At 42.9% G+C, this 15,410-nt stretch overlaps 1 protein-coding gene and 1 long non-coding RNA gene across 6 annotated transcripts in view; one reads left to right on the top strand and one right to left on the bottom strand.

Annotated features, from left to right (window-relative positions):
• The window catches only part of THSD7A (thrombospondin type 1 domain containing 7A), a 265,935-nt gene that overhangs the window by 46,833 nt on the left and 203,692 nt on the right, over positions 1-15,410 (top strand). For 3 of the 5 annotated variants that reach the window (XM_083705189.1, XM_083705190.1, XM_083705193.1), the window contains exon 2: positions 8,213-8,768. In XM_083705189.1, coding sequence (XP_083561315.1) covers positions 8,609-8,768 — 160 coding nt within the window. In that variant the 5' untranslated portion in view covers positions 8,213-8,608. Of the gene's footprint in view, positions 1-3,676; positions 3,856-8,212; positions 8,769-15,410 lie in introns of those variants that run through there. The other 2 variants (XM_083705192.1, XM_083705191.1) reach the window with 1 other exon arrangement.
• Positions 2,309-3,578, bottom strand: LOC310828269. The gene is made up of 2 exons (XR_014556804.1): positions 3,451-3,578; positions 2,309-2,560 (listed from the first exon to the last, which is right to left on the bottom strand). It is a non-coding gene; the product is annotated as an uncharacterized lncRNA (long non-coding RNA).

Here is a 15,410-nt window from a genome sequence, read left to right as displayed (position 1 = left end):
TCATTAGAAAGCTTCTCTGACTATGTGCCAGCAAGAGAAGCAATAATAGTGCTATATTTAAACCAGTAATGATGTCTGCTGTCATTACAGGGATCTGCAGTAGTACTAATTTGCATCCCTTTTGCCTTCTTAAGGTTCATTTGATCTATCATGGGACAGTATAACGTCCCTGTGCTCTGCTAAGGACGCAAACAATGAGCATTGTTTGGTGGAAAGGCAGGATGCAAACTGGCAAACAAATGATCAGTATATAATAGTGGCAGTGGGTTGGATCCAGATCCAGTTGGTTCCACTTTGTTTCCATTGATTCTTTTGTCCCATTGTGTTCAATGGTGCCTAGGTTCGGAAACATAGACTGCAATTTTGCATTCACTTACTTGGGAGTAAGCCATGTTGAAATCTGAGTAGACATGCATAAGATTGCACTGTTAGTCTGGATGCAATCCAATACAGTATAAAAGAAAGTCCTATAATTAGATCATGGATTCCTACCTTCTTTTTAGTCCAAAGACTGCATCCCCTTGTGGGTAACCTTCTGCAGGGCACACACATGCCACTGGTGGGTGTGGCCAGAGGCAAAAGTGGATGCAGCAATGAATGTAAATTTTATCTTTGTACAATAGCGTATTTTCTATACACCCCCCCCCCCCGCCGTACCCTTCATCCAGGCAAGCGAGAAGGCATCAGAGTTCAGGGACTCCATATTTCTCAGTAATAAACCAGATACTACCTGCTACCAGATACTACCAATAAACCAGATACTACCATCATAGAGTCCAGAACCATATTTGAACCAAAGCAAAGAGGACAACATGACCTCCTTTACAGTGGTACCTCGGAAGTCGAACGGAATCTATTCCGGAAGTCCGTTTGACTTCCAAAACGTTTGGAAACCAAGGTGCAGCTTCCGATTGGCTGCAGGAAGCTCCTGCAGCCTATTGGAAGCCACGGCAGACATTCAGGTTCCAAAGAACGTTTGCAAACCGGAACACTCACTTCTGGGTTTGCGGTGTTCGGGAGCCAAAATGTTTGACTTGCAAGGCATTCGGGATGCAAGGTACAACTGTATAATGTACCTGTTAGAATTTGCAGTTTTCCAGAACTTCCACCTTATGGGAGAACCAAGGTGTCCAGTTTGTGTGGACCACACATGAATAGTTAATTTTTCGTATGAATACTTCATTATCTTTGGCTTGGGCTGATCTCTGCTCAAGGGAATCTGAAGACTGGAAGAAGAAGAAAAATCTACCATCTACTTTTAATTTATTAATGTTTCCAGAGCTCTTGTTATGAATATTCTAACAATGCAGGGCAAATTTATCTTCTTTAGTAAACAATGGGTGGGAAATTAGAACAAAATGCTTCACCTCCTCAAACAATAATCTTCACTTGATACATAAAGTAATGAGGAGCCCATTGAAGGATATGGACTAAACATGGTGAAGAATGACACCTAGAGGCCACATGCACTGCACCTCTTGAAAGACTGGCTTTTGTTATTTTCAGTTTACATCTCTTAGTTTGGGAATTTACTGGAGAATTTACTATGTTCTGAAAACTCACAATAACAATGAAGTGTTTTCAGGCTTAAAATACATTAGCAAAGTAGTAGTGTTATTAAAAATTCACCCCCACTTTTTACTTTTCTGCATAATTTGATAACATCTATACAAACTATGTGGCATTAATAAACTAGAATTACTTGGAAATACATAATGCCTGAAATACGAAGAAAGCCATGCTTGGTATTTTCACTGGGTGTTCAATTAAGGCTGCCATCCTGGATATACTTGGAAGTAATGGACTTACATTTGAGTAAACATGTTTAGGATAAACATGAATAAATGTGATTCTTGTTAAGTGCATCACAATCTGATCCTATGCCGTATTCACCTGGAACTAAGGGCTCTTCCCGAATTCCGCTTGCTCCATCTCACAAAAGCATGGATGCAAGCAGTTTTCCATTTCTATGATGCTTTTGAGGCATGGGTCTGAGCGATTTTTGCCTTTGTGCCACTGCACCCTCCCCCCAAAAACTGCTCTTTAGAGCTAAATCAGAGCAGACATCTATCTGAATAAAACCCAATTGGTGTTTGCTCCGATTTGGCAGTAAACAGCAAGTTTTCCTGGGGGCAAGCGGGAATGTGGACAAGCCTCTCTAGCCCCACTGAGTTCAACAGGATTTATTCCAAATAAACACATAGGGTGGTCACCTGAACCATTCAGTGAGAGGGAAATTCCTAGAATGCCTCTGGGCACATAGGAGGAAGGCTGGTGGAAGTGAGGTGGTGGTGGAGCTCTGTTCCACTCTCTCTTAAGAAGTGCACCCCCTTTATTTCCAGTCTTCAGCAACTTGAGGTGAGAGCTCTTGCTTGCTTCATTTTGAGCTTGCCTTTTAAAATTCTGCCAGCATAACAGGAAAGGGCCACCTTTTAGAGTACGTAGGTGCAAGCAGTCAAATTCTTTGCAACATGCTTGCAGTGGTGGTGGTGGTGGTGTGGAGGAGAACATGGAGAGGCCATGGTCATATTGGGTGGGTTGAGATGGGGGAGCAGAGTGCCTAGAGCAACATGGAAAAAGGAAGAGAAGAAAATGAGGTGGAGGCAGCTGGGGGGAGAGAAATTAGAGCAGCCAAGGTGGGGGGCAGTGGTCACAGTGGTGTGTGCCTTCCCCCACCCTACCCCAAGGGCACATTGCCAACTGCCCCCTCAGTGCCGGCAGCAGTACTGAGTTGGGATGACATATCAACATTTGGCTACAGCTGCATGGTGACACCCGTAAGGGTAAATTAGATCAGTTAAGAGCAGGGTCCATGAATGACCACATAGTAGATGTGAGGACATCAGAACACAATGTAGCCAATCAGATATGACTGTGTCATGATGTCACTGGAGCCATATGAAACAAGTTGAGTGTGTAAGAGAGGGATCGGTGGGGACAATGTAAAGGAAGTGGCGAATATTTTTTTGCTGAAATATGGTTGAAATGGTTGTATTTGTTTAGAACAGCAAAAAATGTTACTGAAATACAGGAACCATTTAAGCTTGGTCTTAGTAGCAATCATATTTTATTTATATATTTATTATTACGTTTCTGCCCTGCCTTTCCTCCCAAGGCACTCAGGGTGGCATATGTGGTTCTCCTTCATCCCATTTTATCTTTACAGTTATGCTGCAAGGTAGGGCAAGGAAATGGTGACTAGCCCAAGGGTCACCCAATAACCTTCATGACTGAGTCAGGCCTTGAACCCTGGTAGTAGTCTGATACTCTAGCCACTACACCACACTGTCTTCTTGTTTGTCTGTAACCAGCACTGTTGCTTTGGAGCTTTAAGTTGTGTGTTAACTGGATACTTAAATCTTGGCTGTTTTAAACATAGGACATATGATACCTAGGCATGCAGTGCATCTTAAAACACCTGGAATGAGGATTTACAAATCGCCAGAATACCGTAGGAGCATCCAAAATGGTGGCAGCAATCGTGGTTTCCGGCAACATCTGGAATGTGTTTAAAATATACCTTACTTCAAAGGCAGTTGGCTGTTCAGCCACAAGGAATTGTTGTTATGAAACAAAGCAAATTATGGAGTTGAGCTGCTGCTCATTGGACAGTGAGGTTAAAAACACAGTATGATGTCACAATGGGATGCTGGGGCAGGCCAGCACAAGGTTGCATTCATAGTCACTCCTAGTATGAAAGAGAACAGGTCATGATTTACTTTCAAAAATAGGAGTTGTCCTAGCCTGTAATCTTTTCATTTTGTGGACGGTTTCTAAAGAAAGAATTTGGCTCGTCAGTCAAACTGGAAGCAACAATGAGACACGGATTTGTACCTATATGACTGAAGAATGATTGTAAGCATTTTATTTTTAATGATGTAAAAACTGGACATTCATTTTTGCAGTCCTGCATTCTGATCTTGAGCAGTGGGTTTGTGTGGCTACCAGTTTGAATGCTGCCATGTTCAAATTTCATGGCAATTCATTCAACAACACGATCAGTTCCTTAAGTGAAGGCATCTAAGTGAAGCTTATGCTGCACCATAGGTTTTAGGTTTGGACTAGCTTCAGCTCATGTAAACTTCCATAAGGTATGGTTGTCAAAGCCTGACTTGTGTGCAATTTGTTTTATTTGGGATTTTTTAAATGTAAATTTGTTGAAAGCACATTAGATTCAGGAATGGATACAATATTTTTGTGGTTGGATTAGTCTCAGAAGGCAGGTCCCCAATAGCACTTCAGTCTCCCTGAACTTGCAAAAACCAGTGGATGCTTGGATCCTTTAAAAACACAGTCAGTTCCTTTGGGTCTTATCAGCCTACATAAGACTTGAGCCATCTGTGAAGACAACATCCCTCTATAGTTGCAACAGGAAGAACTCCAGCTACTGAGAGTGGGTCATCCTTTGGGGAAGGGCCATATCTCCATGGCAGAACATTGCCTTTGCATGCATGAAGTCCAAGATTCAGTCCCTGGTATCTCTAGGTAGGAATGTGCCCAGCAATAAGATGCATTCCCTGCTCGTCCAGCCTCTGCCTCATTGGAAATGGTATTCTTCCCTTTTGCAAAGCTGTGTGAAAAATGGCTGAGAAGGGAGGTATGTTTCACAGAAACAAAACGTTCATGCAATGTGCACCTCCCATTTCAGCTCAGAACTAACGTAGACAGATTCTGTTGTGCTATGGGCTATTATGTTGTCCCTATGGGCTACATTTCTTTATTAGGAAGGATCTTTGGGATGCATCTTCTGTTCTAGATATGCATTTTGACCAATAGCACCTCTGTTATGAAAATTGACTTGGTGAGAAGAATGGTTTGTGACATTAGCAGCTACATAACCAGCGGCTGTATTTAAGTGTTGGGTGTCTAATTACTTCTGTTGTTTCAGTGAATGTCATGGGCATTGTGTGGCCTTTGTAAAGGGATTTTTTTCCAGCCTCTTCCCCTGCATCAGATCTGTCTGGCTAGCCAAGCAGCTATGTTGGTGCTATCTTTCAAGTTTGGGAAGTATGCCATGTGTTCCATGTGCAAATCCAGATATATATTAAAAGATTAATCAAAGATGAGGATGGGTAAATAAGGTGCTCTGGAGAGAACTCTTAGCTATTGTTGTTGTCCATAATCCTTGTCATGGTTTCTCCTTTTCATTTTTTGAAAAATACAGAATAGCTTTCTCCAACCTGGTGCCCTCCAGATGTTTTTGGATGATAGCTCCCACCATCCCTGATCATTGACCGTATTTACTGAGTTTGATGAGAGTTGTAGTCCAAAATATATGCAAGGCACCAGGTTGGGGGAAGATTGAATGATAGAGCTGTGCATATGAATTCAATTTTTATAATACAGACAGATTTCCCCCCTCTGAAATGACTAAATAGGCTGTGATCTAAACAGTCAATTGGACACATTCAGGAACGTGTGGCCCTACCCAGATGTTGCTAGATTACAACTCCCACCCTCTTTGATCATTGAGTTTCCTGTCTGGGGCTGATGGGAGTTGGAGTCCAGTAACATTTCAAAGGCCATAGATTCTCCACCCTGATATGGAAGTTTTTCTGAAGGTGACTCAGCTTTTGCAATTGGCTTGTTGTACAAGTGGCTACTTTTTAAAGTAAGAGATGCAGAACCCACTAGGAGATGCAGAGCCCATGGCCTGAAAATGCTTTGGATTAATGCCATGCAAAGTATGTTAATAACAGAGGTTACTAACAGAGGTGTCAATCCGTGCATTGCTTCAAATAACCAAATTTTATTTTAATTCTGCCTCATCTCATGCAACCTTGTGAACCCTAGTAACTTGTTCCTACTTCAGCATTCCCTGCTGAGATACATTTTTCCTCTTACATTCAAAAGCTCTGATTCAAAGTAGAGAAAAGCACAATTCATAGCTGCCACAAGCCTCAGCTTCACGTATTCGTGAGTTCAGGTATTCACGTATTTATCAAAGAAACTGGGCTGCAGCCGAATTTGATTTGTGAAGTCAAATGGCAGTTTTTACTTAAGAGAAAATGCTTTCAAAGGAAAAGACACCCCTTTTAAAACTTTGCAGGTTTTATTAATTCAGGTACAAATGTTGATATGCAGGCACACATAAATGCACCCACAGAGGTTTTACAACCAGTTAAAAAAGGTAAAGGTAAAGGTACCCCTGCCCGTACGGGCCAGTCTTGCCAGACTCTGGGGTTGTGCGCCCATCTCACTCAAGAGGCCAGGGGCCAGCGCTGTCCGGAGACACTTCCAGGTCACGTGGCCAGTGTGACATCGCTGCTCTGGCGAGCCAGAGCTGCACACGGAAACGCCGTTTACCTTCCCGCTAGAAAGCGGTCCCTATTTATCTACTCGCACCCGAGGGTGCTTTCGAACTGCTAGGTTGGCAGGCGCTGGGACCGAGCAACGGGAGCGCACCCCGCCGCGGGGATTTGAACCGCCGACCTTTCGATCGGCAAGCCCTAGGCGCTGAGGCTTTTACCCACAGCGCCACCCGCGTCCCCCAGTTACTGGATTATAAATGCTTTGTTGATGATGGTGGGTGCTTAGCTTCTTGGCTGTGAAATAAACACGAGACATATAAGTGAGACTACCAAGTGCGTCCCATTTTTGACTATATACCTTACCTGGTGCTGTGAGCCCTAGCCCTCCGTCAGAAATGGATGCTATAATTTTGTTAGGCTCACAGCTTTCTATGTATCCCTTATCAACCCATAATCTCCTGATTGTTGCCGCTTTTTCAACAGCTGAGGAACAGTAATCCACACTTGCTTATCTCTCTTAATCACAGCCTCACACAGCGCCAGGGCTTCCTGAGCCTTTAATTCCCTCTTAGAGGCGAAACAGAGTGGAAAGTAAACAAAGACAAATTTGCAACCTTCAACATTGCTAATTTGCTCTGATGTCAGAATATTTAAATGGATGAGGACCTGGGAATTATTTGATCAAGGCTGTTTTTCAAACCCAGTGCCTGTGGAAGAGGCTGAGCATGGGAAGGATTCTGGCAAATGACAGAGTTCCCCAGAGAGGCTTGGTTAAGGCTTTCTCTTTCAACTGCAGTAGCGTCATCATTTAAAACTCCCTGGTTGCTCTGCTGCTAGAATGCTTTTTGGTTTTAGTCTTTACAATACCTCTTCTCAGAACACTACTTCTAGGCCTTTGCATTTCTGGATGTATGCAGGAACATAAGACAGTATTGTCTTTTGTTCTAGCTCATTGGGGTGAATTTAAAACAATGCTCTCTCGGTACCCGATCAAGTCAAACACAGGAGTAGACCTACTGAAATCAATGCGTTTATGTTAGTCATCATGATTCACTTAAGTGCATAGGCCTACTCTGAGTATGACTTTACAGCAAGCAAAGTGTTAAGACACTTTTTGTCCTATTCCGCCCCCCCGCCCCTCGCATGGTACAGCCTACTAACACATTCATGCTTAAAAACACACTTTGAGGTAATTGCAACTGAGAATTACTTTTCATAAAAAGAAATTACTGTTATAAAAACATTTTGATAAATGAAAATTTTAGGGTGGCTGCTTTTCTTAGATGCACACTTAAAGGATTAATGAAATTCATTCTGATTTTTAATGAGATGCTTTATTCCTTTAATTCCTTCCTTGCACCCAGATATAAGTGGAATGGGTATGTAACTTGAGACAGAAAAACACCACCGGACAGTATAATATTGCAGCTGTATGACCCTTCTTACATGAATATTAAGGGACAATTTAATCAGTTGCATGTCTAAGTATCCCCACCAGTCTTTACCGTGTATTCAGTTTGTGCATCAGCATCCTGATTGTCGATAAGTATGCTTAATTCACCACATTTGCTGTTCTCAAAGTCATGATTCTCTTCAACAACATCATCCATCCTGTCAGCTCTTCTACTAAGTGGGAATTGCATGCTGGCAACTTGCTTTAAAGGAGCAGGAAAATAATTGGTGCTGAACAGTTGCTACCTGCTTGTCTCAAACATGCTCCGGAATGGTTTTTTGTTTATTGATAATATTTTTATTGGATAGTCTTGAATATAGATATTCTTCCAATAGACGTGCAAAAAGAAACAACAGTATCTTGCAGTTGGTTGCATGCATGTGATTACAGCATTCGGTTATTTGCTATTTGTGTTCCTTCCCCCTCTTGCCTTCTCCCTCCCTCCCTTGATCTTCTCTCCCCTCCCCTCCACTGTTTCACTCTCTTTCTCTCTCCCCTCTCCCTCCAGCTGGTGTAAATGACTGCTGCCGCCTCCCAGACCAAGATAACCTGCTCAGTCAGCTGGAGCCCCCTGTGGACAGCTGTCTCTCTCTCAGCTGATGGAAACTGCTACTACCCACTGAATGGGGAAGAGTGAAGTAACATCCACAGTACCAGCAGCAGCCGCTGCCATCGTAGCAGCAGCAGCCGAAACAGCAGCAGCAGCAGGATCAAGCAAGAGCTCTATTGTTCCTTGGTGTTAAACAGCCCCCCCCCCTTTTCAACTGGCATGCAGAATAGCTGGAAAGCCATTTCCCTTCTGCCCTCCCTGTGAAGACATTCTGAAAGGGGGGAAAGAAATTACTCACGCAAGGGTTACCCATTGTGCGGCAGATTTTGACACTGAAGCAGGCTTCTGGAAGGCATGGGGCTGAGAGAGAAGAGCGCAGCTTTAATCGGTGGTCCAGGGGCTTCATCTCTTTCAAGCAAGTGCATTGGAGTTCTCGTGCTTCTCCTGTTTGGAATCCGGGGAGCTAAGGCGCAAAGTGAATTTGAAACTTCATCCGTGTATTTGTGGAAGACTGGTAAGTGGAGGAGAGGGATATATTGCTGCATTGCCTTTGGCTGAATGTTGCACCGGTGGTTATCGATGCTCTTGTCGAATGTGTTCTCCCCCCCCCCCTACTCCCACCCCAGATTGTTTTATTTGGAGAGTATCAGTTTGCACACATTTAATGACAGATGGCTGTCCAGGCTGTACCATGGTGATTTAACCTCACTGTTGTTTTCTAATCGCTCTGTGCCCTGTGCTAACAGAGTGTACGTTAAGTGATTAGGAAGGGAGAGCAAAAAACGATGACAATAATAGTAACGGCGGTTCCCCATAGTGCCCCAAGAATGTTAAAAAAATAATAATGCACAAAGAAAAGGTGAGAGAACCTGCATGCCTTTCTGTCTACCCTATTGTGAAATGCATTTAGATTCATCACACAGGAGGAGCAGGATTGTTAAATCCAGGTTTGTTGTATGTCATAAAGGGCACGTGAACACTAATGATGGATTAGGTGAAATAACCCGTGGCTTGCCAGATCTCATCACCAAAGAGCCCATGGCAAATAGGCTACATAGGTTCAACATCACCATAGACAGATGAATTTCCTTGAGTGTGGCACTAAGGAATAATGTGTCTGATTTCAAAGACTCTGCAGTCATGACTGTGTCTCTTTATGAACTTTCCAACAGAAATAAATGTTTTTATAGGTGAATCTGCTGCATTGTTCTCTAGCCCTTTGGTGGTAGGTTACTAGCATTGCTGTGTTTCTTAAAACAGTTCTATAACCTACTTCTTGCTTCAAAGACACTCCCAAGCTTTCTGAGAGCAGATCTTAAAATTTAAAACACCTTCTGACTCGCAGTCAGCTCTCTAGTAATGTGAGGAAGTACTAGTAGTGTGAGGAATACATCATCAGATATTGTTATTTCAGAGGATTTAGCAACCCAAAAGTCTTATTGTGGTTGGAATCCTATTCCTCCTTACCTGGGAGTAAGCTCCATTGAACTCAATGGGACTTACTTCTGAGTAGACCATGTATATAGGCTTATGCAGTTAGGGAGGGGTGAGGGACAGTTTCAGGGATTGGGTCTTTTTGCTGGTTGAACACTCTTGGCTGTTTTCCAAAGAGACAGATCAATTTACAATTACACCAATATCCTGCATTTTTAAAGACTGCATCTATCCACCAGCTCAAGGATGAGATTAAAGGGGAATTCAATTCAACTAGAAGGCAGGCTTTCCCCATAATACTAGGATACATTTGAAAGGGGAGGAAAGCCCTCCACCTCCACTTCTTTGCCCTGATTCTGAAAGATCAATGACAATGACAACGGTACAAACCTAATGGTAACCCTGTGCTATTTCCTTTAATTGAACTGTTGGGAAATTTAGGAGACTGTGTGTCACCCAATTAAAGCTATGGGTCAGTGTAATATTATTACTTTTTAAGCCATAGCCCTAGGCATGCAGCTCTGTGGTTACTTGCTTAATAAACGTGTGTGTTTTAAAAGAGTAGTGATTCTTTGCCAAAACTAATTCAGAAGCATTCTATAGAAAATGCAGCCGATAAAATGCAGCAGTCTATAGAAAATAACTGATCCACCCTACAATTTACTACATAACTCCTTTAATTTAATGGCTGGTACTTAATGCTAAAGATCTATGCCTATATATAGAATGAAGGCAATAATTATATTTTAAATCTCAGTGCTGAGACTTTGTAGGTGCAGAGGGCAGCCCAATGCAATTTGTATTCTGTATATGTATCAATATTATAATGCTGCCTCATTTACACAGCAGGGAATAATTTTGGGCTAGAAAAGGATTAGCATTCAGAACATGGCTATAAATTATGTTTGTTCTGTGCCACTTTTTGATTTACATGTCATATACGCTTGTCTCCCCACCCCCACCCCAAATAGTGGTCCTCCATATACCTTCTCTTTTACACTTTTTCTGGTTTCTAAATAACTCAGTCTGTATTATCTTCTGCATTGAACTGTTGGGGCAGGTGGAAAGGAAGCTCTGAAGTTGACATCCAGAGCTTGTTTTCTGGAGGAAAATAAATTCTGCCCTGGCTGATAGCTATCCATAACCTGTGCTGAACTGTGTGCTCACACTTTACTCATTTGCCCCTTTCAGCTAATTTTGTAACAAGGACATATAATGCTTTTATGTAATTTCCAGAGGTGTTCCGTGACTCCTCCAGTTGCATGACCTCCAGGCGATAATCCTTGCTGAGAAACTATCCTTTGTGGTGCAGGTGTTTTTCAAAATTTGAGAGCCACGTGTGCTTCAGAACTCAGCAACCATCCTTTAGCCAGTCAGCCACGCACACTTCTATAAAATATATCAGTGCGACCAGGCAGGGATGGCCATACTTGGTTGTGGGCCCTTGTGCGAAATATGTTCTGGACCCCTCTTCTCCTGATTTACTTTGATCACAGATCAGCATCCCAATGGCATGCCATCTGATCAGAGATAAAGCATAATTATACAGAGAAGAAGTGTAGGGCAGCTCAGGTGGTGAAATGGGTCAGTGCGTCTGGCTGCTAACCGGAAGTTTGGTGGTTTGAGCCCACGCAGGGATGGCTGTGGGCAGGAGGAGGTTGGATTAGAAGAGGCTTAGGGTGCCTTCCAACTCTGTGGCTCTAGGAAGCACATATCTTCACAAAAATCACAATGCATTTATAGATGATAGATGCATCTTTATATGTAATATTAATGGACAGTTGGCACAGAGTGTTCCTGCCAGAAGCAAAAAAACAAAAACTAAAGGGAGTTATTGTAGAAGTGCTGCACATGAGAAAATTATCATGGAGATTTCTGAGGTTGGTTGGTCCTTGTGCATCACACACCCTCCACAGTATATGGCCGACATTGCTAGCAGACTTCCAAAACATTGTACAAATTTTGCCCAAAATACAATCCTCTGCAAAAAGTATCAGCGAGGGACATAGGAAAGGAGTTAAAACACTCTGTATTCTTACTAAAAGATGTCGACTTGAGGTCGAGGGAAGTCACAATGGTGAAATTTTTATTTTATTTTTATTTTATGTTCTTATAAAGAATGATTTGTTGATTGGATGTACACTTTCATTTTTGAATAAATGTAATAATAATAATAAAAATACTCTGTATGCTTGATAATGTTGTATATTCTGGGAGATGTAAGATGGCTATTCATGTTGCTCATTGGGTGAAGGACATCTTCTGGTGTAGGGCAAAGGTCAGATGCCTTGGTTGACTCCCCCCCCCCCCAATATATTGGTCTTCTGTATTAATACCCCCATGGGATATATTGTTCCCTTCTATACCCAAAAGTTGCTAGAGCAATAATTCAACTGCCACGAATGTCTACATTAATATTTGGGTGTTTTTAAAAAGTCATTATACCAACGTGGAAAATATATAAAATTACAGTTTATGCAAGCTAGTATATAATATAGAATACTTTGTTATAAAGAGCAGGAAAGAAGCATTAAATACATGTTGTTATGCAGCCATAGCAAATTTACCCATACTTTTACATGTCAAGAGTCACTGCTCTATGTATCTGGGCCACTTTTACTTTCTAATAAAAATGTTAATCTTTGTAGTATTGAGAAGGGGTGCACTGGAGGAGGGAAAAAACATTTTGAGTGCCCTAAACAAAGGCCATGACTCAGCAACTCAAAAGAATGTAGAAGAAACCTTCTACACACTGGGAGTTTCACTGATTTAATCTACCAGCAAGGGAATGGTTTGTGTGGCCAAAAAGAAATGCTGAAATAGGCATGGAAGTTTTTGCTTTGATTTGTATCCAAATCCAAATGTGCATATCATGAATTAATAGCCAGTGAAAGCTGGTGAAGTTGTTGAGGAACTGATAGCTCACCTTGTGGGATAAGAGACTTTCAAACTGTTACTTTTTGGAGTCAGTGGTGGAGAAAGGGCCTGGTTCAGTGCTGTAAAGACATGAAGTTGATGGCTCACTAGCATCCTTTGGGACAGACTGCTGATCTAATATACGGTGGCTAGCCAGGTGGAACTAAGCTTCCTTAGTTCAGACATCCTAAGCCTGCTTTTGAGTAAACCACAAACCCATCTTTGAAGCTCAGGTTCCTCGCAGAGTTGGTCCAGTGCTAGCTTTCAAGGTAGTTGTCACTGCCTTTTGTTTCCTCTCCAGTTTTGAAGTGGGGGGCTCTGAGAGGAAACTGGGACTCCACTAGACCTTCTGTGCTGCTATCCTGGGAAAAGTGAATAGCGGGGAGGCTCAAGGTGGGGAGGTCTCTATTCAGGTGGCTTTAACTCACAATGCACCCAAACATAAAGAAGTTTAATTTGGGCTTAAACCACAATGAGACCAAATTAAGTTATTTGAGGTTGAGCCCATTGAGATTTGGGGAGTGAGGAAAGCTTGCAGTGCATACAATCTTATAGTTTAAAGAAAAGGCAAGTCAAGGAGGACATGATAGAAGTTTATAGAATTAAGCATGGCATGGAGAAAGCGGATAGATAAAAGTTTTTCTCTCCCTCTTTCATAGCACTAGAACTCGTGGGCATCTAACAACAGTGATTATTGGAAGATTCGGGACATAGAAAACATATTCAGTGTATAAACTATGGCTGTCGCTCCCGTGGGAGGCAATGATGGTCACCCACTTAAATGGCTTTAAAAGAGGCCTAGACAAATTCATGGAGGATAATGCTATCATTGGCTATTAGCCATGATGGTTGGAGGCAGTGATGCTTCTGAATATCACTTGCTGGAAACTGCAGGAGGCTGAGAGGGCTCTTGTGTTTGGGCTCTGTTTGCGGGTTTCCCACAGGCATCTGGTTGAGCAGGATGCTGGATTAGGTGGGCCATTGGCCTGATGCAGCAGGCTCTTCTTATGTTCTCATAATTTCAGAGCCTTTTATATTTTCCCCCTTCCATGTGGGAGGTTGGCAGGATATGCATGTTTAGACCCTTCAGATATTGCAAAGATATAGCAGAGTTGGGTATTTCCTTCTCCACTTGCAAATGGAATCTTCAGGTTGGGTTAAATGGTGTTCTGAGGTCATCCGTAATCCTAGAAGTAGGCTATCGGCATCGATTCACCCAGTATTGGATTTACCTGAAAAATCTGTTTGGAGCCAGTGACCGAATACAATTAGGGAGATCTTGAGAACAAACGTTAAAAGATTGCAGACATAAACTCACATAATTTCTTCAAGCTCCGAGGGGTGTTCTGGACTATATGTATGATTCTGGGTGCAATAAGCAAGGAACCAGATGCCAGGAGTCTGAATTCCAAAATTGAATTGCAATAAAATTTGTAGAAACAAGTCCCTTGGGATTGTTGGTAATTACAGAACTAGCATTTGTATCAGCTGTTCCCTAAGCAACAAAGAGAGGAAGCTAGGGAGGATGTCAGGCAAGCTGGGGGCTTTGGGTGTAAATAAGTGAAGGAGAGGGTTTGGCTGCAGGAACAGAGGGCAGCCAGAACAAAGAACAACTGAATTGTGTGTGCGGCACTGGGAACATTTTTTTTTTTTTTTAGAGGGGGGGGACAGGGTTCGGTTGTGAGTTTCCTGAAAGCAGATGCCATGACTGCCACTTGCAGACTTGGTAGGTGGACTCTCAGCTAGATTTTTATTAATGGCTTTATTCCAGAATTCAGTACAGTGCTCAAGCACAAATCAGGTTACACAGTTAAGAAGTCACAGCAGAGCCCTAGGATGCATGGTTAGGCATAAGCTAAGGTCTTGTCCCAGCACTTGACATGCCTCCTGATCTCTCGGTTTGAAGAGTGGGGTTGGCACAGTCATTTGCAGTTTTCTTCCTGAGCTATGGGAGCAAGGAAGCAAGTGGCCATTCCTATGTGTAGGTTGTGTCTGTTTGTGCTGTCACTGCAGTGTCCTTGATGATGGAGCTGGAGTCAGTGTGGCTGGCTCACTGTCCAGTCTAGTCTTAGGCGCCTCCCTTGGGAATGTGGAACTTTTCACTGACGGGGTGCCACTGGAGTCAAGTCAGGCTGCTCTACTTTGGCAGCTGGGCCATTTGCCATCTCTCCTGACAACCCACTTGTCTTCTCCCCAGTGCCTAGGTTAGAACCTCCCAGACTGCAGAAACCCTGCCCAAGATCCAATGTTGCACCTTTGTCCCATTCCACCTCCACCTCTGACCGACCTTGCCAAGACCTATCCACAGGGCACATGACAGCAGAAACTGTTGTGCTGGTGGGCCATATTATGTTGCCCTCTGTGTTACATCTTTAGACAAATACCTGACATTGCAGCTTGCTAAGGTCCTCTGCATGCGCGCAGTGGTGTAGGAACAACTCCATCATGCTGTGTCACTGTGGGGTGTGCGAGAGTAACAAAACCATGTGGGTCATTCTGCTTAGGATGCTGGCAGAAAGGAAGTTGCTGATGGGTTGGGATGGTGGTTGCAATGTTCACATACAAAGGTGTAGGATTGTATCCCAGGGAAGCGATAAACAAACAGCTGTATGTGCATGGACATGGGGAGAGGATGTCTGGAGGCAAACTCTATAGGAAAGGCAGAGAAGGTCATGTCACTCAGGGGTCTAGAACATGTAGGACTATTGACTATCTTTATTTGTCTACCTCGTTGCTTTTTGTTTATTCTTCCAGTTCATTTTTGGAGTTCCCAGTTTGGTTGCTGTTGGTCCTTTGCACGAACATC

This window comes from Podarcis gaigeae (genome assembly GCF_964106915.1).
Source record: "Podarcis gaigeae genome assembly, chromosome: 12".
Classification (NCBI taxonomy): Eukaryota; Metazoa; Chordata; class Lepidosauria; order Squamata; family Lacertidae; genus Podarcis; species Podarcis gaigeae.
Note: the sequence above shows the minus strand (reverse complement) of the source record. Positions and strands in the feature narration are given on the sequence as shown.